General features: G+C 35.4%; 1 protein-coding gene across 2 annotated transcripts in view; it reads left to right on the forward strand.

The window, feature by feature from the left end:
- The window catches only part of EDIL3 (EGF like repeats and discoidin domains 3), a 396,406-nt gene that overhangs the window by 278,732 nt on the left and 90,945 nt on the right, over positions 1 to 26,729 (forward strand). For both annotated transcript variants that reach the window (XM_006081235.3, XM_023750152.1), the window contains 3 exons: positions 16,127 to 16,282; positions 17,806 to 17,950; positions 22,834 to 23,018. In XM_006081235.3, coding sequence (XP_006081297.1) covers positions 16,127 to 16,282; positions 17,806 to 17,950; positions 22,834 to 23,018 — 486 coding nt within the window. The remainder of the gene's footprint in view (positions 1 to 16,126; positions 16,283 to 17,805; positions 17,951 to 22,833; positions 23,019 to 26,729) is intronic.

Genomic DNA, 26,729 nt, shown 5'->3' on the forward strand with positions numbered 1-26,729 from the left:
AGATCCCTTTTTCTAGTGATATGCAGGGAATGTACTGGTAGTTCTCGCGTGGAACATGAAGTTGCAGCTTCCTGGTAAAACTGCCCAGGTGACCATGCTTATAATGTCTGGCCTCCCCTTTGCTTTCTTCCTATGATGAATGTTAACTAGCTAGTTACAACAGTAACAAGGGCATGTACTGAGGCCGAAGGTTCCATCCCCAGTCAGGGCACATATGGGAGGTAACCAATGATGTTTCTCTCTCACATGGATGTTTCTCTCTCTCTTTCTCTCTCTCTCTCTCTCTCTCTCTCTCTCTCTCTCTCTCTCTCCCTCCCTCCCTCCCTCCCTCCTTTCTTCTCTCCCTCCCTCTTCTTCTCTCCTAAAAATCAATAAAAACATATACTTGGGTGAGGAATAAATAAAAAAAAAGAAATGTGAATTAAAGGATAATTTTGTTCTTTTTGTTATTTTTCTACATTTATAAATGAAAACTAAACCTTTCCTCTTCTTGGAAAGAATGGTAATGAGAGCAAACAGGCACTGAATGTTTAAGGATGGTGGACAACATCACCTTTAACACTGAGACCACCTGAGAGTTAGCATCTCATTACCATTGTGGGGAAGAATAAATCTTGGTTTACAGAGGCTAAGGAACTTGCCCAAGGCCGTGTTAGGAAGTACAGTGGCAACCCCAGGTTTCCAGCCTGGTTTTCAGAAAACAAACATTTGCTTCTAAATACAGGGATCTACTCCTTCCCTGAAAACAACAACAAACAAACAAACAAACAAACAAATAAACAAAACAACGCAAAAACCCAGAGCACTGCTGTCATTCTTAGTACTCTACGTTGGTGGAGGCAGACACTTCTGAGCCTTAGTGGTCCTTATGGCCGAGCAGCACCTGGAAAGGAGGGACCTGTCAGCACGCCCTAGAAATGCACTACAGGACTCCCAATTTTGGACTCTTGCCTCTCATTGTTTCTATGGTCTCAAATGCAACAAGTCTAGTCCCAAATGTTAGTTTGTTGTGAAAAAAACTCTGACTTCAACTTTCAGGACTTATTTGCTTGTAAAGGGATCCAAAACATTAAGCCAGCCTAGGAAATTGTACTGTCCATATTTTATTCAATATAATTAGATATTTAAGTGTAGTACCCATAATTTCCATAAAATACAATGCAAATTACAAATTAATCCTTACTATAAAAACATATAAGGTGGAAGGATTATACTTGCTTTTCTAGAGAGACTTCAGTGTAGATTGCAATGAATCTTTTGTATCAGGGAACATTTTAAGAGACGTTGGAATTTTCTCCAGTGTATACCCAATTTTGGAGTCATATTAAGAAACTTAGTTTAGATAATCTGGTTAGCCCAGTTAATAACATTCCTAGCAGCTACCTTTAGGTGTAGAGTAACAATTTAATAATGAGGACAAATAACCAAGTACTATTTAGTTTATTTATTTATGCAAAAATTTGTGAATCATGAAGTAAAGTTCTCAAAAAAAGCCATAAAATGTAGATTTGTTTTGTTGTTTTTCAGAGCATATGCTGATATATTCCAATTTGACAGTACAATTTCATTTCTACAATATATTTATTTAATTTTACTTTTGAAACACAGATGTAAGATTGTACTTAGATTAAAATAAAGCCAAAAGTACACAAAGAACATAAAAAGCTAAGTTATTACTGGGTAATAGCTATTGCATCTGTGTCCCAGAGGTTTGAACTCCTTCTATTTAGCCCTCTTATTTCTCTTTTTGATTAATTCTTTCATATCCCACAATGCTAGGAAATAATACCCTAGAAAATATGCCACCGTTAGCGCTAGAGCATATGTTTGCTTTGCAGACTCCTTTTTTCTTCAGTCCATAAAAACGAAGACTGTCACACAATTCTCCCCAGAAGTACCTTTAAGTTTTTATCACGTGTTACTTGTTTCTGCCTTTATGTTTAATTGAACCCATGTCAGCATTTAAAATTTCAGGACACTGGCTGCCACTACCAATAATATCCTCATACATGTAAAGGTATAAAGCAGTGGTCGGCAAACTGCGGCTCCTGAGCCACATGTGGCTCTTTGGCCTCTTGAGTGTGGCTCTTCCACAAAATACCAACTTGTGCGGATGGGCCACGAAGTTTCAATCACACTATACATGTGCGCCCGCATGTGGTATTATGTGGAAGAGCCACACTGAAGGGGCCAAAGAGCATCATGTGGCTCGAGAGCAGCGGTTTGCCGACCACGGGTATAAAGTGTTCTCATAGCAAAATGTGGAAACTGTTCTGTTGTTATTTGCACACTACAAATAATACAGAAAAATTAGATACCCCAGGGGCAAAATGCATTCGCCTCCTCCAGGTAACCCTTCACTGTCCCGGATAGAGATACAAGCATCAGGGAAATTCAGTTAAAGTGATTGCATTTCCCAATTTTATGGTTCTAGTGCACTCAGCACTGTTCTCAGTTACACTTTGAAGTCCAATCAGGGAGATGACTGGAGCAGAGCAGAGCATTCGGGTGGACCCTAGAGTGAAATTTCTCCTCCACATTCCTGGGCCAGCTACTAGGAGGCATGCACCTCTCCTGACATCTGTCTTTAAAATTTTTTAATTGATAAAACAACATTTTTGAACACTACTTATTCATCTATTCTCTTTCTTTGTTTCTTCTTTCCTCTTTATTATTATTATTATTATTATTATTATTATTATTATTATTTGCTTTCTTCCTTTCTGTAGAACAGGTTTGTGATGATTCTTTTGATATGTGCCTTTCTATTGCCCACTTCACTCACATCCTCATAAGAACTATTGCCTGTCAATGTTGGCCACCTGTGGGATTTTAGGCAAGTCTGGATCCCTTGCCCACAGCCTCTACCCTTCATAGCACACCTGTGCTTGTGCATCAAGGATTTCTGTGCTCTTAGGTAGCACATCAGGCTTCTTTGAGAAATATAGGTTAATAAAGATGCCTTATTTTTATTATTTCTAATGTATTTTAATTTGGGTTAACATTTCATGTACTGACATCATTTTCTCTTTTTATTCCTTTGGTTTTATATCGTCTAGACCAGGGGTCCTCAGACTTTTTAAACAAGGGACCAGTTCACTGTCCCTCAGACCGTTGGAGGGCTGGACTATAGTTTAAAAAAAAACTATGAACAAATTCCTATGCACACTGCACATATCTTATTTTGAAGTAAAAAACAAAACAAAATGGGAACAAATACAATATTTGTATTTGCATTTGGCCCGCGGGCCGTAGTTTGAGGACCCCTGGTCTAGACTCTATCTGTTCATGGTTTCTCTGTCTTTGTCTTTGTTCTCTCCCTCCTATTCTCCTTCCCTTCCTCCCTCTTCCCTTCCTTCTTATTTTCATCTTTTTACTGGATGTATTCAAATTACCAGGTTTCTTACAATCAAGGACTCCTTTAATTCTTGCCCTAGCTGTACAAAGTAACCAAGAAAAAGCACAAGAAAAATATAAAATTCAGAACATATGGATTAAAATCTATATCTTAGACTATAACAGCTCATCTATGAAGGTTTTAGACTGCCTTAATATATACTTTTCCACTAATTATACAGGTTGAAGTCTTTAAACAGAATACCCACAATTTAGTTTATTTCTGAATGTGAAGCTGTGAATATTGAAACGTGAAGAAACTCGAATCACTGCACGTACCAGTAAAGGGCAGATGAGTACAATACAGTGAAAGCCCTCAGACACAGGAGGAAATTCAGAGGAAACTATTACACCAGGCCAGGACTGTTGGAACAAACAACAAATTATACCCACGATGGTGTACTGCTTCTGTTACTGCTGTTTAGTGAATGAGGTGTTTCACTTTGAATGGAAGTTTTACCAGGTGCAAGGAGTCATAAAGTGATTAAAGATTTTGTTTATTCACATGTGCTATTTTTCCATCTTTTTCCAAAGCAGGCAGTTCACTGAACACATGGCACAAGCTGATCAGCATTCAGATGAGTGGAGGACAATTTAGAAACCCTCTTGTCTGGAGCTTCAGAACTAGTTAAGAAAAACTGATTAAAAGGAAAAAAAAGCATTTAAATTCTGTGTCAAGGTTCTTGAATGAACCACACCCATAAAGTGTTATTGATACTTCAGTTTTTATTTCTTTGCTTACACATGCTGGTGAACTTATTCAAGCATAGAATCTAGAGATTAATTATTTTCCCCAATTTTGATTGTTTTCTATAATGCGCCTTTTTGAGGTTTTTCAAGCTTTTTTTTGTTTTATTTTTGTAGCAAAAACCTCTCCTTTCCCAGTCACATTTCAGAAATCATGTTTAATTAGATTACACGATTAAAACAACAAACACAACTTGAGAAAAACAGGTCGGTGAACAAGCACAACTGACTCACAGTGAGTGCGCAGTTCATTTGGCAAAAACAAGGACAGTGGGCCCCACAGAGAAGAGCCCCAAGTGCCAGGGCGTGAAGAGCAACAAGTGCATTTTTCTGTTTTGTTTTTTTAAATATATATTTTTTATTGATTTCAGAGGAAGGAAGAGGGAGAGATAGAAACATCAATGATGAGAGAGGATAATTGATTGGCTGCCTTCTGCACGCTCCTACTAAGGATTGAGCCCACAACCTGGGCATGTGCCCTGACCCAGAATCCAACTGTGACCTCCTGGTTCATAGGTCAACACTCAACCATTGAGCCATGCCAGGTGGGCACAGCAAGTGTGTTTAACAGTGAGAATGAAGAATGTTCACTGATTAGGTTGTTGGTGATATGAAGGTTGCTTAAGAGAAATACTATTATAGCAACTAGAACCAGTCATATCAACACTATGAGCTGTGCAGTTGGTCTGAGTTACTTCTTTAATTCCGAAGCCTTAGACACCTTCCTTAAACCTTCTTCCTTAGACACCTTCCCACTACCCACGTCCCCACAGGAAATTTTAAAAGATGCATTTGCTAAAATATTTGGTATTAATTAGATAATGTGAAAGAACTGGGGAGTTCCCGTTACCTGTCATTTTTAAGTAGAAGCTTTTGGCAATAATGTTCCTGTTGGTGTTTTTTTGTTTGTTTGTTTGTTTTTTAACTCCTAAGTGACATCTTTACAATCCAACTATTTAGAACTGCCTGGGAAGCTCAAGTAACTTCTTGTATCACATGAAACAGATGCTTACCTACTTGTTTAGCCTGAGGCTTATTTGTACTGCCAGCGCCTACCAAAGCCCTTATAGGGGACTGTCTTCACGGTGACATGTAAAAACATTGAAATGACGTTGATTAAGAACAATACTGTGGATAGAAAAATCTCATTCACAAATTTAAAGATTTATTTAAATACTGTCAGTGTAAAATTATTATCTGGAAATTTCAAATATCTGTACACATATACTTTCAGACCCTTTGTGTGAGGAAAAATAAGCTCATCGAATGCATGTTTGGGGCATCACCACCAGAGGTAGAATGTTAGGATATAAAATAAATTTCTGTTAAGATAAAAGTATCATGAAAAATTACACCTTACAATTTTTAGGTACTTTAATTTTCTCTGATTACACATTTTCTGTATAATAATTGTATTAAAGGTACTGGTTTTATTCTCTAGAACAGGGGTCCTCAAACTTTTTAAACAGGGGGCCAGTTCACTGTCCCTCAGACCATTGGAGGGCCGGATTATGGTTTAAAATAAAACTAGTTGGCTGCTAAGCAACAGGCAGCAGCAGCAAAAACACCCGGTGGACCAGATAAATGTTTTTGGTGGGCCGCATGTGGCCCGTGGGCCGTAGTTTGAGGACCCCTGCTCTAGAAGGACAGTCCTGGTGTTCAAGTGAAATATTCATTTACTGAAACTGAAAGGTGGTTGTAGCTTGGTTGTTCTTTCTTTAAGAAATGTGCTTTTTTTAGTCTAAGCATGAACGTGGGAACATATCTAATATACAAGAACAGCAAATTCTTCAACATATATTTTTAGCAATTCCAGTTTCATATTGTCTAGCATGTTCTTTTATTATTTAATCTTTTATCTAATACTTTTATTTTTTATATAAATACTAGAGGCCCAGTGCACAAAAATTTGTGCACTCAGCCTGGCCTGTGCCCTCTCGCAGTCTTGGACCCCTTGGGGGATGACCACCTGCTGGTTTAGGCCCGCTCCTTTGGGAATTGGGCTTAAGCTGGTAGTCAGACATCCCTCTGGCAGCCCAGGAGCCCTCAGGGGATGGCCACTTGACAGTGGGGAGCAAGCCTAAGCTGCAGTCGGACATCCTTAGCGCTGCTGAGGAGGTGGGAGAGGCTCCTACCACCACCGCTATACTGGCAGCCATTAGCCTGGCTTGTGGCTGAGCAGAGCTCCACCTGTGGGAGCGCACTGACCACCTGGGGGCAGCTCCTGCATTGAGCATCTGCCCCCTGGTGGTCAGTGTGTGCCATAGTGACCAGTCATTCCCGGTCTTTCTGCTGTTAGGGTCAATTTGCATATTACACTTTTATTATATAGGATAGAAGCCTGGTGCACAGGTGGGGGCCGGCTGCTTTGCCCTGAAGAGTGTCCCAGATCAGGGTGGGGGTCCCACTGGGGTGCCTGGCCAGCCTGGGTGAGGGGCTGATGGTTGTTTGCAGCTGGTCACACCCCCTTCAGGGTGGGTGTCCTCACTGGTGTGCCTGTCCAGCCTGGGTGAGGGGCTGATGGCTGTTTGCAGGCTGGTCAAGCCCCCCCACAGTGGGGACCCTCACCCCATGGAGGTTTGGCCAGCCTGTGTGAGGGGCTAATGGCTGTGTTCAGGCTGGCCACACCCCCTTTAGGGTGGGGGGATCCCCACTGGGGTGCCTGGCCAGTCTGGGTGAGGGCCTGAGGGCCGTTTTCAGGATGGCCAAGCCCCCAGGTGACAGAAGCTTCCAGCCTCTCCTTTTTTTCTTTTTCATTTTTTATTCTGGGATTTATTTATCTTCTATAATTGAAACTTTGTTGCCTTCAGTGGAGCTCAGAGCCGGCTCCTGCTCGCTCCAGCTCCATGGCCACGGCCGGCTGAATGCAGGTATCTGGGGTTTATTTATCTTCTATAATTGAAACTTTGTTGTCTTCAGTAGAGCTCAGAGCCAGCTGGGAAGCTTGGCTTCCTCCATCACTGGAGCAACTAAGCCTCCTGCTCGCTTCAGCTCCGTGGCTGCCGGCCGCCATCTTGGTTGGGTTAATTTGCATATAGTCGCTCTGATTGGCTGGTGGGCGTGGCTTAAGGCATAGCAAAAGCACGGTCAATTTGCATGATTGTCTTTTATTAAATTAGACTAGAGGCTTGTTGCACAAAATTCATGCATGGGGTGAGGGGGGGCGGAAAGTTCCCTCAGCCAGGCCTGCACCCTCTCTCAATCCTGGACCCTTTGGGGGATGTCCAAATGCCAGTTGGACATCCCTCTTGCAATCTGAGACCCCTGGCTCCTAACCACTGGCCTGCCTGCCTGATTGCCCCTAATCACCTCTTCCCCCGCCACTGTGGCTTCATCTGAAAGGATGTCCGGAATGATGTCCAGAAGGTCATTCAGCTGTCTGGTCTAATTAGCATATTATACTTTTATTATTATAGATTAATAACCCTACTTATTAAAAGAGAAAAATGAGTACATCAAAAGTCTCCATTCACTAATACTTAGTAGTCAATTTAAACAATTTGCCTGCTTTTTGTGCAAATTATGGAAACATTAGTAGGCAATGTGATTGCTATAGATTATCATTATTTAAGTACTGCATATTTATGTACTACTTTAATGCAATCTTCAAATCTGCATTTTTATATAGCAACTCACAAACTATTGTTTGTGTGTGTGTCTCAATAATTATGAAAGAAATAACCACTGATAGATTTTAACATGATTTTCCTAAGAATAAATTATGAATCAGGCATCTATTTTTCTTACTAGTTGATCTTGTTAAATTAATTAAACTAGGAAACCATCAGACTGAGTTGGCTTCATTGCCTTAGCAACCTACTTAAGCAAACCAAAACCTAAGCCTGTTTTGTCTCAAGGTTAAGAAATCAAAACCTAAGGACAATCACAGACAGCCAACTAGGCTTTTCGAAATAATGCAGCCAACTTAAGCTATAGCCACTCAAGTCATGCCCTGGCAATTCCACCTCTTCTCTATCAAAGTCTCTCCCCTAGCTCCTGCTGTTGGGGCATTCCTAACTACTTTTGATTTGGTGCTACCTCATTCAAATTGATTTTTGCTCAAATGAACTCTTAAAATTTCAATATTCCTCACTTTATATTTTCACAGTCTTCAATTGCCAAATGTTCGCAGTTTCTTAAAAAACTAAATCTTCCTCTTTCACTTCCCACATATTACAAATTAAAAAAACTGCTTTTATTTAAATATAAGAAAGTATTTCCTTTTTCCATACTGTGTGTGTTTGCATTTTATGATTGGAGGTGTTTGGTTTTGTTTTTTTATATATATACTGACACCAGCTACCAGTCAAACCCACCTTGAATGCTTTACTTAAGCACATCATGACTTCCCTAACAAGCTTGAGGTAGAGAAAAATAATTAGCTATTCATAGAGCTACTCTTAAAGCTAATCTTCTTGTTTAATGCTATCTTTTGTTTAAATTACAACCATAAATAATTTTAAGTATGTTGTTATATATGTATGTTTGAAATGCTTATGCACTGTATTTTATACTAGGGAATGAAGCTCAGAAAATACTTTTATATGTAGCTGTACTATTGATATAATTGTAATTACTAGTTATTAATAATATAAAAGGAGCAAAGGGGGAAGGAATCCAACAAAAGGAAGATAGATGCTTACCCAGTAAAGTTGGGGGGACTAGGGAAGGTACTTGCCTGTCAATCAAACCTGGGGACAAAGATGGTTGGCCAAAATGGGCGTGGCTACTGCAAGTGTCAAAACTTTGGGAATACCTAATCCCCTGAACAAAGCAACTCTCCCTCTTGTTGCTCTTGTTGTGCTTGAATCTTGGCTTGTGGGTTCTTTTGCTCCCACTTCTTTGCATTCACCACTCTGGCCCACGGCCCTGTGAACCCCCCACACAAGGGACTAATGGACTGCAGTGGGGAAACACAAGCTAAACCAGCCGAATACTGGACTGGACCAGGTTTCAACATGCAAGGAAGCTCTGGACACCGGCTCTAATGAAGCCCCAACTACACTGCTTCTATGGCTGGACTCAAGGAAATGGGATTTTGGAAACCCAGAGGTATAATCCCATGAAAAGAAAGCTTTCTACTATACCTCATCCTCCCTTGGGGGCCTCCTGAAATTCTTATTCCAACGTTACCCCAATAACCCCATACCCCACAAGCAACCAGGGCAGAGGAGCCCCTCTGCTATCCTGTAACACCACTACATTAGATGGCCATACTTAATTTTCCTGGAAATTAGAGGAATAAATGGAAGGAATCACTTATCTCTTCCCCCACATAGGATATTATTTGCCAGCACTGATTTGAGGGTGAATCTCCTTATTTCATGGTATTGTTACTCATTCCCTACCTTCTTTCCCATTTTTCTTCCCTTATAAAGATGCCCAAACTACTAGAGTTGTAACCTTTATTTCACCTTCAACAGGGTGATTTAGACAAGTTGATGTAGACAAATGGAAAGTACACAATGTTATGTTGTACATGTGTTGTTTTTAATTTACATAAATGGTATTGTGTGTATTTCATTCCGTTCTTTTTCACACATTCTTATGTTTAGATAGTTATGTATAAATTCAATTAATCACTTCTGACTCTTAGAAAGTATGCCTACATCTATTATTCAAGGGTATACCCATGCATGCACACACATATACATTTTATATTTTAAAATCTCTATTCTTCTATGGATATTCACTTAAGCTGCTCTTTTTTACTAACATAAACATTCTACACTAAATATATGTATGGCTCTATCCAGGTGCCCATTTGGTTAGATTATCCTCCAGATACTCCAAGGTTGCAGGTTCAAGCTCTGGTCAGGGCACATACAAGAAGCAACCAATGAATGCATAAATAAGTGGAGCAACTAATTGATGTCTCTCTCTCTCTCCCTTCTGCTCTCTCTCTCTCTCTCTAAAACCAATAAATTTAAAAAATTAAAAGTATGTATGTGCATTCCTCATTGAGGAATTATGCAAAAGTTTCTTTTAAAAAAATATCCAGGAATAAGTTTCTTCATTTTACTAAGGACTAACAAATTGAAGTGAGTATGCCAGTTTATACCCCACCCATCAGCAGAGGAATACTTCACCAATACTTGATATTATCTTATATTTTTTTGTTTTACCATTTTGACTGAAAATAGCTGTCTTCTTATTTAATTTACATGTATTTAATAATTAGTGAATGTTTACATATTGATATTTCCTTTTTTTGAATTGCTTTTTAATATCTTTCCCTCTGTTTTCTATTGGTTTCTGTATCTCTTTAGTGTGTGTGTGTGTGTGTGTGTGTGTGTGTGTGTAACCATTTCCCCTGTATATTTCAGACCAGTAGTTGTCAACAGAATGTGAATGTGCAGTTCACATATTTGTTGTGGAGGCAGTGAGGCCCAAAGACTCATTCAGGAGGTTCACAGGTCAACACTGTTTTCATAAGAATTCTAAGAGTTTCTTTGCCATTGTTATTTTAACATTTGCACCAATGCCATAAAACAAAGGTTAGTAAAACGGTGGGTGTCTTAGCACAAATCAAGACTGTAGCACAAAACTGTACTAGTAGTCATTGTATTAATTACCATCACACCCATGTTATAGTACCAAAAAAATCTAGCTTATTTAAGAATGTCCTTGATGAAGCACTAATGATTATTGTGTTTCTTAAATGCCAACTCTTGCTGTATATTTAATATTCAGAGTGATAAAATGGAAATTACACATAAAGCACTTCTGCTGAGTACTAAGTATGATGATTATTTCAAGGGAGAGCACTTGGGAGATTGTGTTCGTTAAGAGCTGACCTATACTCTCCCTTTTTGAATATCATGTTTAGTTCAAAGAACAGCAACAAACTGACTATTCATACCTGGATATGTGGCAGGTATTTTCTTGAAAATGAATAAAGCAATCCTGTCATATTAAGGAAAATTGATGGTAGTAATTGTTGCTAGTGATAACATTAGAAATGTCAAGTGAAAGTTAGAATTTTGGAAAAATGTAACCTCCAATGTGAGCTCTATATTGCAATACTTAAAGATTTTGTTCTGATGACATTGGTGGTGATATTAATGAATGTGACTTTTTGATATTATATAATAAAATCTGTCATCATTTAGAGAATCTGCATAGCTCAGTGAGCTTATGTTTCTCAAATGCCCAATGAATAATGTTACAAAACCATGCATTGGTAAAAGATCTATACAAAGTGCAAGATAAATCATTGGATTTAAACTTAATGAATATGAAAAGTTCACTATTAACTTTTCAGATTCCACACTGCATTTAAATTTTAAGAAACTATTACTTGTCAAGAGTATTCACACTTATCTGAATAGGTTGTTAAAATACTCCTTCCTTTTCCAACTCTGTGAAGCTGTTTTTTTTAATATACTTCAGCCAAAAAATATTTCACAGTAGATTGAATGCAGAAGCAAATATGAGGACCTACTTGTCTTCTCTTAAGCCCGATAAAGAGATTTTCAACATTGTAAAACAACCTCTCCTTGGTAAATTTTTGGTTTTAAACAAAAGAATTAGTATTTTATAAAAATAGGGTGTTTATGTTAAAATGTAATTGGGTTGTTATTGTTATTTTTCATTAAATAATAAATATTTCTAAAACCTGTCAGTATTAATTTCTAATTATGTACATATTAAATATATGTATATGTATATGTATATGTATATGTATATGTATATGTATATGTATATATATATTACATGCCTGCTGTGAGTGTATTTACTCTTTGGGGCCTTTAATAATTTTTATTAAAGGAATCATGATACCTAAAGTTTTGAGAACTAGTGTATTAAATAAAACTGTCAGTTTTTGATGGTACACTTATCTTCTCCCACGCTGTCACCTTTCTATTAATTTTACCTGTGATGTACTTGGTTAAAAATAAATCTTTAAATTTTTATGAGCCAATTCCCTTTACACTTTGTGCTTTTCTGATCTTTTTAGAATAACAGCTTCTTCAACTCTGAGGTCACAAAAATATGCTTCTACATTTTTTTTCTATTAAATGAATAGTGTTACTTTTCACATTTGGCTTTTAGTACATTCCAATCCAAATTAATTTATCTCAATACAGACAGTTTTCCTAACACCATTTACTAAATAATCTACCCTCTCCTCACTGACATATAATGCTGCCTCAAGTATGGATATATATTAATATATAGCCTCTTTCTGGATCTCCCTTCCAATTCCACATGGATATTTATCTGTTTATGCTAGTACTACATTTTACATCTAAATGGTCTCGTAGTTTTAATATATGGCAAAATTCCTTCCATTGTACCTTTCCATTATTCCTTTAGCTATTTATTAGTGAAGGTTTATTTTTCAATGTATAATTTAAAATAAAAACAATATATTTCAGAATAAATTTATCATGACCGAATAGTATATCCTTCTTGATGTTGATGAAAACTGCACAGAATTTACAAATAAAATTGAGGGAACCAACTTATTATGCTGTCTTATTCATTATTCTGTCTTCTATTTTGTCTTTTAGTTAAAAATGTTCTCATAAGACCATAAGAATTATTTATTAGGTTAATTTCTAGATACTTTATCATTACTTTTGCTATTATAGATAACATCATTATCAATGCATTGTTTGCCCTGTACAGTAGTATGAAAAGAAGTATGAAATACACACTGTTTTGTTGCTAAAGTCTTAGTAGTGCTCTTTCCACATTATTTCCAGTTAATTGTGGAATCAAGTATTTGATTCCACACCAAAACTTGACAAGCAGCAATTCTTAAAATCTTATGGCAACATATCTCTCACTCTTTCATTCTCTCTCTTTCTCTCATCTCCTCCCTCTCCTTTCTCTTCTTCCTTTCTCATTCTTGTTCTTTTAACAGTTGTATAGTATTTTATTTTCTGGACTTTTCCTTAATGAAATGACTTAGACACCTATTGATAGACATTTTAACCTATTTGAAATTGTGTCCTATTATATATAACACTGTGGGAAACAACTTTGTAGCCACATCAATTTGCTTATGTGGTTATACTTATAGACTACATTTCTAAAATGAAATGCTGAGCTTAGGAAAATGTGCATTGGTCATTTTGTTTCATGTCACTAAATTGTTCTTCATGAAAGATTGTGTTATTTATACTCCCACCAGGAATGTACAAGCTTTCCTGTTTTTCTATACTTTTTCTAATATTGTATAATCCTTTTTTTGCTTTTTTATTATGTAAAGTGTGACTTATAGTATCTTGAAGTAGATTAAAAGGCAATACTATTTTGCCATAAAATACTGTTGGAATAGGATAAAAGGGAATTACTTGCAGCATGTCTTGTGGTGGAGATGTTTCTAAAATCATTCTATAGCTTTCATCCAGGGATTAATTTATTTCTCACAGAAATATAGATTTCTCACATTAAATTTGAGTATGACCGTGACAGTGAAATCTTAGCCTTTTATATTGAGGTCCCAACACCTAGTAACTGTTAATAATCCTGTATTCTAGAAATCACTTTTAAAAATTATTATTTTTGATTGTTATGCATCTATAATTTAAGCTTTAGAAAATTAATGTATGGTTCATCAGCTAAAACTCTGGCAGAGATAATTGGGCCATCCATAAGAGATATAAACAAGATAACTGAAATGAGATCAAAGATAATTGAGAAAGGAATAATCAGCAATATCGTGTGGAATTTAACTTCTAAAATGGGAGGAAAAATTATTAAAACTGTCCACTATTTATGAGACTCTTCATATATATATATATATATATATATATATATATAGGTTCATATTATGAAGAGTCTCATAAAAAGAAAAAAGAATGTTATACATAAGATATAAGATACTGGGAGAATATTTCTCTTCCATAGCCATGTGATAATTTACCTAACATAGTAAAATTCTAAAGTCAATCTTTAAAAAAACTAATAGATATAAATGTTAAGAGTAATAAGTAAAATTTACCTTTATGGTGGATATTCGCTTTTTTGAGCCTCCAAACAGTATTTTTACATAAAATGTATTTATGTAAGTAAATTTGATGTCTGAGTATTGAAATGAGAAAAGCAAAATTGGATTTCAGAATCAACTCCCTTAGTATTATTGGTGAAAAAGGGGGACCACAGACCCAGAATTTAAATGCAAAAATGTTGTTTATAAGGTCTGCATTAAAAGAGTCAGAGAGGGATATACTCACCACTGGGAGGCTGGGGACTACCTTGGCCAAGTTCTTTAACTCATCAAAATTCCAGGTATTCTTTATACATAAATAAGACTGAGGATCGCTCTGTGAGTGAGCGCCAGACCGTGAGGAACCTCATGCCATTCAGAGAAGGAAGATGAGACTAGGAAACTGAAAATCGAGAGGAAGGCAGACCTTACCATGTTGGCAGATTTTCAAAAGCCTAAACGGGTGCTGCCTACATGCAGAATTCAGGATTGCCCACAAGACACTAACATATTTAAAATATATAAATCCAAGGAAATAAAACATTGTAAGCCTTTTCATAAGTCATGGTGTTTGTCTGGGGTGGATTGCTTTCTTAGTTCCAATTTTCAACTTTTTGAATATATGACATGAAGATAGGTAGGTAAATAGATACATAGATAGGAGAGAGAGAGAGAGAGAGAGAGAGAGAGAGAGAGAGAGAGAGAGAGAGAGAGAGAGAAAGGAAGGATGGAAGGAAGGAAGGAAGGAAGGAAGGAAGGAAGGAAGGAAGGAAGGAAGGAAGGAAGGAAGAAAGGAAAGAAAGAAAGAAAGAAAGAAAGAAAGAAAGAAAGAAAGAAAGAAAGAAAGAAAGAAAGAAAGAAAGAAAGAAAGAAGAAAGAAAAGAGAAAGAAAGAAGAAGAAAAGAAAGAAAAAAAGGAGGGAGGGAGGGGAAAAAAGAAAATTGATTACAGAGGGGCAGTTTCTTCACATACACATTCTATCATTTCAAATATTAACTCTCAGAGTCTTCTTAGAAAGTGAGAAACCCTAATCTCATGAATCTGATGATTGTCTGGTTTTCTCTGGAAAATGGTCTCTGAATTATTACTATAATAAAAGACATTAAAATGTTTCGATTTGTTGTTGGTAGAGAGAGAAACTTAACAATTTTTCTAGAACATAGAAGATTTTGCATGCAGCATAAAGGCATTTTAAAATGAATGACACATTTTTAATAATTTCCAGATACGAAGAAAATATTTTTGTTTTATGATTTAATTATCATACAATAATTGCCAAAATGAGCTCCCCTATTTAAATATCAGAATATTAGAATTGTTATTACAGGGCTGTTACTCCTGCAGCAAACTATTGTTGGGCGATTTATAATGGGGAGAAAGTATCAGTTAGAAAGTCTCCCTATGATGAAATGAAGAGACAGCAAGTATTTGATGAAAAGCCCTCTATAACTTATAGTGGAGACAACTATATAAAAATCTAGAAACTGAAGATACTTCTGTTTGTTTTTGGCCTTTGTCAATTTTGTTGCCTTTAGCTTTCTTATTCTAGTACTCAAAGATCTCAGGGAGATTTTCATGTTTTATTTCAAGTAGAAATTTGTTGATGCCTAAAGCATTTGAGACACATTTACAATTATGTTGACCTTAGAGTTTCATTGTAATGTCACTGAGGCTATTTTGACAAGGTAATATTCCGTTTTCAGTTTACTAAGTCTCATCTTCATATCATAACCAATCAATGTTTTCTATACTTAATATTTTGGGGGCACATTGCCTTTTTCAAAGTTTGTTCACAAATATTGCTTTGCTTGAAAAAGGGTTTTCGAGAAAGATTTTGAACCTAAACTTGAATATATATATATATATATAATATTCATCTTTTAAAATTATAAGAAATTACTATATTTTTGTATTATTTTAAATATATAGTATTATTTTAAATATATACTAATAAATAAAAAATGTTTTATTTCCAAAGTGGATAGTGTCAATATTGTTATCCTGAAAGCAATGAGATAACCATTGATTTTCCTGCTTCCTCAGATAAATTTACAAAGAAAAATGAGAGTTACTGGTGTAATTACCCAAGGAGCCAAGAGGATTGGAAGCCCAGAATATATAAAATCCTACAAAATTGCCTATAGTAATGATGGAAAGACTTGGACAATGTACAAAGTGAAAGGCACCAATGAAGATGTGGTAAGAATGACTTAACATAGTTAATTTAAAAGTCAAATTCCATTAATAATCATTGCTTACCAAATGAATAATGGGTCTTCAGCAGAAGCTTTATGTTGTTGCAAATAAATTTATGGTATTTTAATAAATATTAGACTAGTGGGGTGAAAGGGATAAGGAGTTTTTCCAAGTTATAAATGTACACTGGCTACCATTTAAGACTTTCTCTGATTTTAATTGTTGATCTTATAATCACTTTATCAGAAGGTTAACAATATTGGCATGACAGTTGTTTTATTTTAATAATAGTTTGTTTTTAATTTCACTGTATTGCTTTGACTAATATATTAGCACTCTCCATAATCAAATAACTATAGATCAGAATTGTTATCTGTAAAGAAAAATATTATTTGAAAAATAAAGCACGAATATAGAAAAGATGTGTATATTTATATATTTCATATTGGGAGAAAAATTTTTATTTAGCAGAACAAAATATTTTAGTAATGTATTTTTATTTATTGAGAGAGAGGAAGAGAGAGAAAAAAAGGAGAAACATCAATTTGTTGTTCCACTTATTTATGCATTCATTGGTTGATTCTTGTATGCACCCTGGCCAGATATTGAACCCGCAACCTTGGCATAACGGGATGACACTCTAGCCAATTAAGGTACCCAGCCAGGGCTATAGAATAAAACATTTTAGAGAAAATACATATTCAGTGTCTCCTTTGCCTTTCTTATGATATTCCCAATTTTAATGAACTTTTATTAATTTTTTAAATTTCACTGCAGCTCATTCCATTTAAAGACAAGTCATTAGACTAGACTTAACAAATTATAAAAGAATTTTTAAATTACCTTCTCAAATAAATTTAAATAAATTTATCTGTTTACCAGGTCATGTAAAATAACAATAAGATTAAAAGAATTTTAAAATAACATGTTTAATCCTTAATTTTAGAAGGAAATGTAGTTTTTCCATATATATATATATATATATATATATATATATATATATGAACAATTATGAGTTTCTTATCCAATGATCTGGGACTGACCAATAAGACGTAATCTTAGGAATCAGACCCTAAAGCATCATAAGTCTGATCATAGCATTAGAGAGACTGAGTGAACAGGAAACACAGGAAAGACTAGTTCATAAACAACAACAAAAATATCATTACTAAGTAGTAAAATAAACAGACTAGATTAAGTTGAAAGGCTTAAAGTGCCCATTTTTCAAAAAAAGAAAGAAGCATTCCCCTGGCTTTGAAGGACTGACCTTAAAATTGACAATACCCTCATAATAGAGTATAGATTATACCGTAGGCTACATTGGTTCGTAACATTAATTAGTATTTTAGTTCTAGGTTTTATATATTCAGCTGATGGCAAGGTGCTTCCTAAATGCTTCAGACCCCCAAATTATTTAATCTAATTTGGAAAGATTATGTTGGGTAGGATATAAGATCAATACATAAAAACAGGTAAAGGAGCTGTTACAATTAATAATTACAACTCTATATCATCTCTTTACACAGGTGTTTCGTGGAAATGTTGATAACAACACACCCTATGCTAACTCTTTCACACCCCCCATAAAAGCTCAGTATGTAAGACTTTATCCCCAAGTTTGTCGAAGACACTGTACTTTGAGAATGGAACTTCTTGGATGTGAACTATCAGGTGAGTCCCATATTATCTATTTTAGTATTTTCTTTAAAGAAAAAAAATTGGTGTGTAGTCTACTACTAACCTGTAGATATTCATTCCTGCTATAACCTGTCTAGGGCATGGTTCAGTGATAAATTCATGTGTGTGTGTGTGTGTGTGAGAGAGAGAGAGATAAACAATCTAAAACATGCCACAGAAGACAACTAATGTAGAAGGAGCACTGTATTTCTTTGAGTGTCAATGAAAATAGAAAAATTCTCACTGGAAACTTTTGTTTCTTTAAATGTCTTATTGTTTTTAGTATTAACTATGATTTATGTTTTGTGTCAAATGTTCAGTAAAAACTGAAATCTGCCTGACTTTGTAAATTGCAGTTACATTTAGGCTATATGGAATAGAAAAGTAAGCTTTATCTCTGTCCATCTACTGTAAGAACTTGGCTTTTGGGATTTTTTTAATGAAACATGTACATTTTATCATTTCTCCCAAGGAGACAATACTTCAATACCAAGATTGCTACTATAAATTCACTCTTGGATCATTCTTATCTACCACCCTGCCTATTGTATAAACAGTGGTTATCCAACTCAAAGATAATCCATCAAAGGACTCAGGTTAAATAATACTTATCTTCCAGGAGCATCAGTATTAAATATAAAGATGAAGACTTGATATGTAGCTCTCTCAGTGATCCCATTTCAATATAGCTAGATTCTGAACTAAACAGACAATTTTGTCTAGGCATTTCACTGTGTTTCTTTTTGGTGGTTGTTCTTATTCTAGCATCAACATTTACATGAAATGTAATTGTTTTGTTCAAACACCTGTGTTTTGAAAAATAAAAAATTAATGTGTACCTCACTTTTTAGAATAACCTTCAAAAAATAAAGACTTTTATCAAATGTACAATGATACTATTTAGTTAAAAATTGGAGGACACATGCCCTGGCCAGGTGGCTCATGTGGCTGAAGCATCGTCCTGACCACCAAAGCTTGCAGGTTCAATTCCCAGTCAGGGCACTTACCTAGGTTGCAGTCAACTGATCTATGTTTCTCTCCCACATTGATGTTTCTATCGTTCTCTCTCTCTCTCTCTCTCCCTCTCTCTCATTTTCTCCCCCCTTCCTCTTCTCTCTAAAATCAATAAATATATCCTTGGGTGAAAGTTAAAAAAAATAGGAGGACACATCCATAGAACAGAATAACTGGGAACTATTTATGCATTTTAAGAGGTGGTGTATTGGTTATAATATATACTTTATATTTATTTCCCTTCGTAGGTATACTTGTGATGTTGAGAAAAGGAATGATTTTTAAGCAAATAAAAGTTACTATTAAAAAACAACCAAACTTTTACCCCACTAGTGTGTCTCAGTGTTGAGCATTGACCCATGAATCAGGAGGTCACTGGTTCGATTCCTGGTCAGGACACCTGTCTGGGTTGTGGACACAGTAGGAGGCATGCAAGAGGCATCCAATAGATAGATGTTTCTCTCTCGTCTATGTTTCTATCTCTATCCCTCTCACTTCCTCTCTCCCTAAAATAAATAAAAACATATTTTAAAAACAACAACATACTTTAAATGAAGCCATTATATTTAAAGGAATCAGAGACATTTAGCTAGATGACTGAATTTGTTTTAAGAATCATATTTCATATTATGTATGGGTTTCTTTTATGAAGCAGCCAACATATGGTTTTAGTACTATTAATTACCCTAACAGGGATGTTTTCCTTATTTTCTTAATTCAAACCAGCTTACTGACTATCAGTAAATCTGAGCAGAATTGTTGTACAGTGTTTTTATTGCATGTCACTATATCACCACAGGCTGGTGTCAGCCCTATCTCATCCATCATAAAGCAATCAAGAAGAAGCCACAGATGATGAGGTTTGCTACAAGCCCCCATGGTTTTTAGTTGCTTTACATCACCTTCCCAGACTTTTCAGCCATTTGATTTGTGAGGGTCAGTCTCTCATACATGGCACAGTTATACCCCTAAGGGGTAAATGTATTTTACTTTCAAGTTTGACTTGAGGTTACACCTGACACTTTACAGATTTTTATGTTCTCAGAAAGAAGCCATACCCATCTCCCACACCCACACATTGATTTTGAACTTGCATGCAGAGAATAATATCACTTGATGGATACTTTTAAAAGCTGTAAAATAATCAATTTCATTGTTAATTTTTCATTTTGTACAGGTGCTTTCCATGATGGTAAAAGAGTTAATTTATACTTATCAAATCATATGGATGAGAAGGAAAATTTGTGAGGCAAATTGGAAGAGGTTAGCTGTTACATTTGGAAATAAACAGTAATATAATGTATGGAATTATTTCCCACAATCCAGTGCAACACTATAAAGCCCAAGGCTGCCTTATTCAATAAACTGTTATAAGATCTCTCAGCCTTCCTAGAAGATCAGCAGCTAATCTTTTACCAGATACTTAAAAAGAAAACCCCTAAATTCTCTGAGAGAGATATGATTTAAGATGTTTAGATTGAAATGGATCATGACCGTAATTAGAGGAGGAATAGTCATTCATTCATTCTTTGAACAAATTATTCAGAACTTCCTCTGGGCTAAGTACTAGACAGTGGAATGGGTATGAAATGAATTCAATGACTGAGCAGAAATGTTGAAAGTAAAGGTATCCCTTTTCTAAGCAATATTTGAAATACTGCGTTATGTCACAAAAGGAAGAAACCAACAACCTTTCCTTTTTCCCTTGTATCTCTTCTGCAAGTCCATTGGTTTCACAGAAACTCCAGTAGCAGTGCAGGGTGGGGGTGAGGACTTGATGAGAGCAATAGAAGAACAAGTCAGAAATCTGTAATTTAGATAAAGCATGTTAACATAGAACTGCCTGAAGGTAAATGACATGTCATTAAGACTTTAGAACTTTCTACAATCCTTGAGATTTGGTCATAAAACTTTTCTCCTCCAGAATTTATATTTAGAAGTTCTAGTTATTTTTATCATGGGACTTAAGAGTATATGTCTCCGATCCCTAAAACCCAACAAAACTTGTACTAAGACATAATTGGCTAACCCTCCATCACCGTTTTGGCAATGTTTGCATAGGATAGTCATTTCCTAGAAGGTGGAGTTGAAGGAAGACATGGAGGAGCCTCAAGAAGGAAGAAGTAATCTACATGGACTAAGACAGAAAGAAATTCATTGTAGTTAAGAACTATTTATCATTGAAGAGTTCTAAGCCACTTCTCTTAGAGCCTTGACTTCAAATGGCTTAGTTTTAGAAACTACAGCCAGTCATAAGCTATTTAGTGCCCCCTGATATGCTGATTTGAGGTCTTAACATTGTTATCTGTTGAAATGAGCTTTATGGAAATAATAAAAAGAGCTAACATTTACTGAATGTTAGCTATATGCTGGCACTGTTTCTAAATACTTTAAATTTATTAGCTAATTTCTTAAAACACTTATTTAAAGTAGTTTCTTATTATCATTATCTTAGAGATGAGAAAACTGAGGCACAATGTGGTTAAATAATGGGTATAAGTACACAGATTGTGAGGGACCAATAGAGTATGAGAAAATGGCATTGATTGGAGGAGTCTTCCTTTTATCTTGGATTTCTTTTAATAGCTTTATAGATCTAGGTCATATAGATAGATATAGATAGATAGAGATAGAGATAGAGATAGAGATAGAGATAGAGATAGAGATATAGAGATATATCAGAGAAAAAGGAAGACGGAGAGAGAGATAGATACATCAATGATAAGAGAGAATCATTAATTGGCTGCCTCCTGCAACCCCCCCCCCCACTGAAAATCAAACCCCAAACCCTGCCATGTGCCCCAACCTGGAATCGAACCGTGACCTCCTGGTTCATAGTTTGACACTCAACCATTGAGCAACACAGGCCAGGCTTATTTTGGGTTTCTTGATAATAAAACTTACTTGTGGAAGCCTCAACAACTGCCTAATATGATAACAGAATCATGGTTCCCATGGATGGCTTTATGGATGGAATTTTGTCACAATTGTAATTCAAGATTGGAAGTTTGTGTGCACACACACACATATGCACATACACACACACATATTTCAAGGACAGACAAACCCACAATTTGCACCATGTCAAACCTGAAACCATGTGTGGCAAATTTGAGAATCTTCCAAATTTACCCAATACCAGAAGCTATTGAGTATGATCAAAATATAAGAATGTATAAAAGACTCATCCCATAATGGCTTTTGCTAGAATTACTTTCTTCTGTTATGTATTTGTTTAAATCCTATACTTGTACAATGCCCGGCACATGGTGTACTTTGAATAAGTATTAGCTTCTCACATTCCAGAAGAAGCCATGTTGGTGCTATAAGAATACGTGATAAAGATTAGCAAACATTTCTTGGAAAAGAAAATGCTGTCCAGTTCAAAATACACCATTGGAGCAGTTTGTGAAAATGACTTCGTACTGAGGGAATTTTCATTTGCAGTATTATGGAAGCAAATAAAAGAAAACCAAATATACTTTGTGAGAAAATGTTCCATTTTTAAAGGCGCAATGAAACTGTTGAAAGCTCGGGAACAGTCATGAGGCTATCATTAATGAGACAGGGGAGCATTGTTTTCATTTTGCAGAATCATCTATCGCAGAAAAGTAATTTGAATTCTGTCTTGTTTTCAATTTTTCCAAAATATATTCAGACAAAATAACCTGAATTGGCTATTTTGTTTTTCGATTTTGTTCCAGATTTATTTCTGATTATAACCTTTTTTGAATTTAGATGCTCTCTCTTTGGGGGAATGAATAGCATTAGGCTTAATCTGCTCTTGCCTCTCTAAAATGAAGACATAAAACTTGCAGGGTGATACATTCTTTTTCTCACGGAGCCCTTCTCATCTCTTTCAGGCTGTTCGGAGCCTCTGGGGATGAAATCGGGGCATATACAGGACTATCAGATCACTGCCTCCAGCATCTTCAGAACTCTCAATATGGACATGTTCACTTGGGAGCCAAGGAAAGCTCGGCTGGACAAGCAGGGCAAAGTGAATGCCTGGACCTCCGGCCACAATGACCAGTCACAGTGGTTACAGGTAACAGTTTTCAAAAACTTTTGCCACCCACTGCACCTCTTCTTTTAAAAGATTTCCTTTTGGTTAGATGATTGTTGGAGTGATTACCTTCATACTAATTTAAATGTGCCTCTCTCTTTGGCTTAACTATATTGGTAAAAAAAAAATTCCTATGAAGCTATTCTGTGTGCTATTTTTCTTCCAATGTTGATGTACAGATGCTACTGTCAGGTGGATGCAGCAGGCTGTACCATATCACACGATTATTGATCAATTGGATTGATTATGAGAGCATTTGCATTTCAACTCTCATCTATCCTCACGCTAGGAGTCAATGTTGGTTTGAAAGTGTCACAGCAGGAATCTAAACCACCTTGACATCAAGCCACTGACCCGTGGATTGTTCCCATAGAATCATGAATCATGACTTATTAGCTCTTTCCCTGTGGTTGCTAAGCAATGGAGCAATTTGATTACACCTCATGATGAGAGCTAGGTTATAGAAGGAAAGCAGAGACGGTCTTTTCTTCACTTGGCCTTGTTTTCCCTTATTCTCACAGTTAGAAACATGTCCTTTTTCTTTCAGGTTCTCCAAACCCACACACTCACACTAACAAGTTAATAAGTATTGGTTATTTCAACTACTCTCAAGTTACTTCACTTCTCACCATCCCACTGCCACTCTCATACTCTATGCTACCACCCTCTTTCACCCTGGGTTTTTGTAGCTTTCCAATTTCTGTTCCTACTCTTTAAAAAGCTGTTTCCCAAACTATAATAAGTATGATTTTTTTTCCCAAAATACAAAGGTGATTATTTTCTTACTCTCTTTTGAAACTTTTCAATTGCTTTCTATTACCTCAGGATAAAGTCGGGTTCTTTAATATAACCTAAAAGTGCATGATTTGGCCCTATTCCCTCTTACCTTTTTAGTTTTTCTAAATTTGCTTCAGTTTTTCAAACCAAGCACTATCACTGTCTTTCCATTCCTTTATAAATGTCCTCTTCCTAGAGGAAAAGAATGGGGAAAGAACACCTCTGCCCAGAGCACCCCCAGCCTTTTATTGGTATAATCCTTCAGCTACCATGTGGGTATGCATTCCTCTGGTGCATCCAAAGCAAGCCAACTCCATCCCACACCAGATTTGGCTTAAGTTCTCTCCTGTACACTACTGGGTCATCTATAATTATCTCAGAGCATTATCACACTATTATTGAAATTGTGTTTTCATGCTTCATTGTTTGCTCTAGGAGGGATGGGACCACATCTGTCTTTTTCACTTTCTCAACTTGTTGTTCAGTGCCTAACTAAATACCTGTCTCAATACCTGACACATGGTAGGCATTCAATAAATATTTGTTGAATGTATGAATGGATAAATGAATAGTTCAAAATACAATTGAACTTACTGATTTGGGCATATACATCATAGAATTGTGATCCACAATTTAAGAGGCCAACTGCTAATATCCTCAAATTTCAAAAACAATATTTAAAAAGAAACTAAAAGCTCATACTAAAGATCTGACCTTTATAATACAGGAACTAAATTATTATAGTACATAGCCTTTATGAATTGTTACGTTCTTAATTTGAGGAATCCATGGAAACATTTTTTTCCGATTTGTTAGAATTGAATGGTAAAGTTAAACTTGCTCTTTGTTGCTGTATAATATTTTTTAAATTGGAAATATTCCAGTCATGCCTCATTTTAAATATCACTTTTGAGTCAGAATGACATGTGGAATATTACAAAATATTTTACACTATAACTAATTCAGGCTGGTAGGCTCTAGAAATATCCATATGAAGGAGTTGCCAATGGCACATTTCTTTAGAAAGATAAAACTAAACAAATATTTTTACATGAATCAGGGTGTACTCTTCAATGCAAACCTCCATCCATCACATTTTTTAGGATGGCTTTTCAACTGTCTTCTTAAAGTCACTTGCATGCTGAAATTGATTTATTCTGTTGGTGACAAATTTTTCTATCAACTCAAGGACCAGTTCTTGCAGTGTATGTCCATTTTTTGCTGTGTCAAAACATATTCAGAATCTTGAAGGCAGGGTAAATTGACATCTTTACTTATACTTATTTTTTTTTCTTTTTTGACATCAAGAAAATGCTCAAGAATTGTTACTATTTTTAGTATTTTCTCATCAAAAGAATAGAATCTGTTCAACTATATATTGCCATGGCTGTTAGTGTCTTTGTTGAAAATAAGATTAACATTTTTATAGATATTTTATAGGATGAGTTTGTTTTTAAATTGTTTATATAGAGTCAATTTTTTATCCTTATTTGAGGCTTCTGAATTTATGAAGTTTAGTTCTGTTTTTAACCTAAGATGCATCAATTCTGGGTAATAGCTCTTCTGAAGAGAAACCATGTCTCTCATTTAAATTTCCCTCCTTCACTATCAATCTTCTGCTTATTGATTTTTTAAGAACTTTCCTTTATATACTAACTATATATAACTCTCTAAGGATGAGTTTTATTTCAGTTTATAGGTGTTTCCAAAATTTATTCAATAGATAATGTCTGGAAATACAATTGTTCTAAAGAAAACCCCAAAATGTTTTTAAGGAATTCTTATGTACTCAAATATCACTTTAACATTTTATTCTTCTTATTACTCTATTGTTGTTTCCAGTGCTTCTATAAGGGCAAAATATCAGATGCTTCTTAAGCAAGTGTTCTTGTATTACTTTTCATAAGTGATCTTACCTAGCTGATTAGTGGCTTCCATGAGCTATTGTTTATCATGAAATCATTATGCTATTTCTTTATAAACATGGCAAAAATGTGTTAAGTCCACAGGCAAAAGAAAATAAGAGGCATTTTTTTCACACCTCTGAAAAACTGTTTCATCGCTTTGATGTGTTTGCTATTCTCCAATATTTTGAGCAAGGAGCCCCACTAATGTGTTTTTCAAAAACACAGAGGGTTTTTTTTTGGTATGTGTGTGTGATTTTTGTTTGTTTGTTTTTTGTTAAATTACAGTTTCAGCCTTAAAAAAAAAAAAAAAACAACTTACAGCTAAGATGAAAGATCATAAGCCAATTATTCCTGACTCATAGCTGAACATTTCTAACATATGGCTGGACTAAATTTTAATCCATGTTATAAAATAAAGTAACATTAAAGTAACAAAAACAGACATTTTGTTGGATTTTAAATTTAATTAAATAAGACAAATGAAGAAGCACATAGAAGGTACCCAGCAACAGGTAGCTCCCGCCTTTCTCTTTCCTATGGCTGGTGAAACCTTAGGAGAACATGACCTGACACCACCAATTTTAATCAAGAATGAAGATCTGCATACATATTCTTTGCTTCTTTCAAAAGGGAATTTTTAATAAAACTATGAAAGATAAAGTAATATATTGGTAGATCAGTTGCAGACTGTGAGAAGTGTTGATAAATTATATAAATTTGCATTGGCAAGCAAAAATTTTTAATTTTTTATATAGGTGACATTATATTTTTCAAATTCTTTACCTGGGAACAGTAGTAATATTATTAATAACTAAAATAAGCTTTATATGTTACTTGGTAATGTTCTCTACTGAAACAATATTCTTATTAGAAAGTTTATGTGTTTTATGTCCATGTTCAGTTGCTTTCAATACACTGAGTAAATTCCCTTAGTATTTATACTCATATTATACAAACTGATTAAAATGCAGCATAAAATTGTGGTGTTTAATCTTACTAATTGTGAAGA

This window comes from Myotis lucifugus, unplaced genomic scaffold (genome assembly GCF_000147115.1).
Source record: "Myotis lucifugus unplaced genomic scaffold, Myoluc2.0 scaffold_0, whole genome shotgun sequence".
NCBI classification, from domain to species: domain Eukaryota; kingdom Metazoa; phylum Chordata; class Mammalia; order Chiroptera; family Vespertilionidae; genus Myotis; species Myotis lucifugus.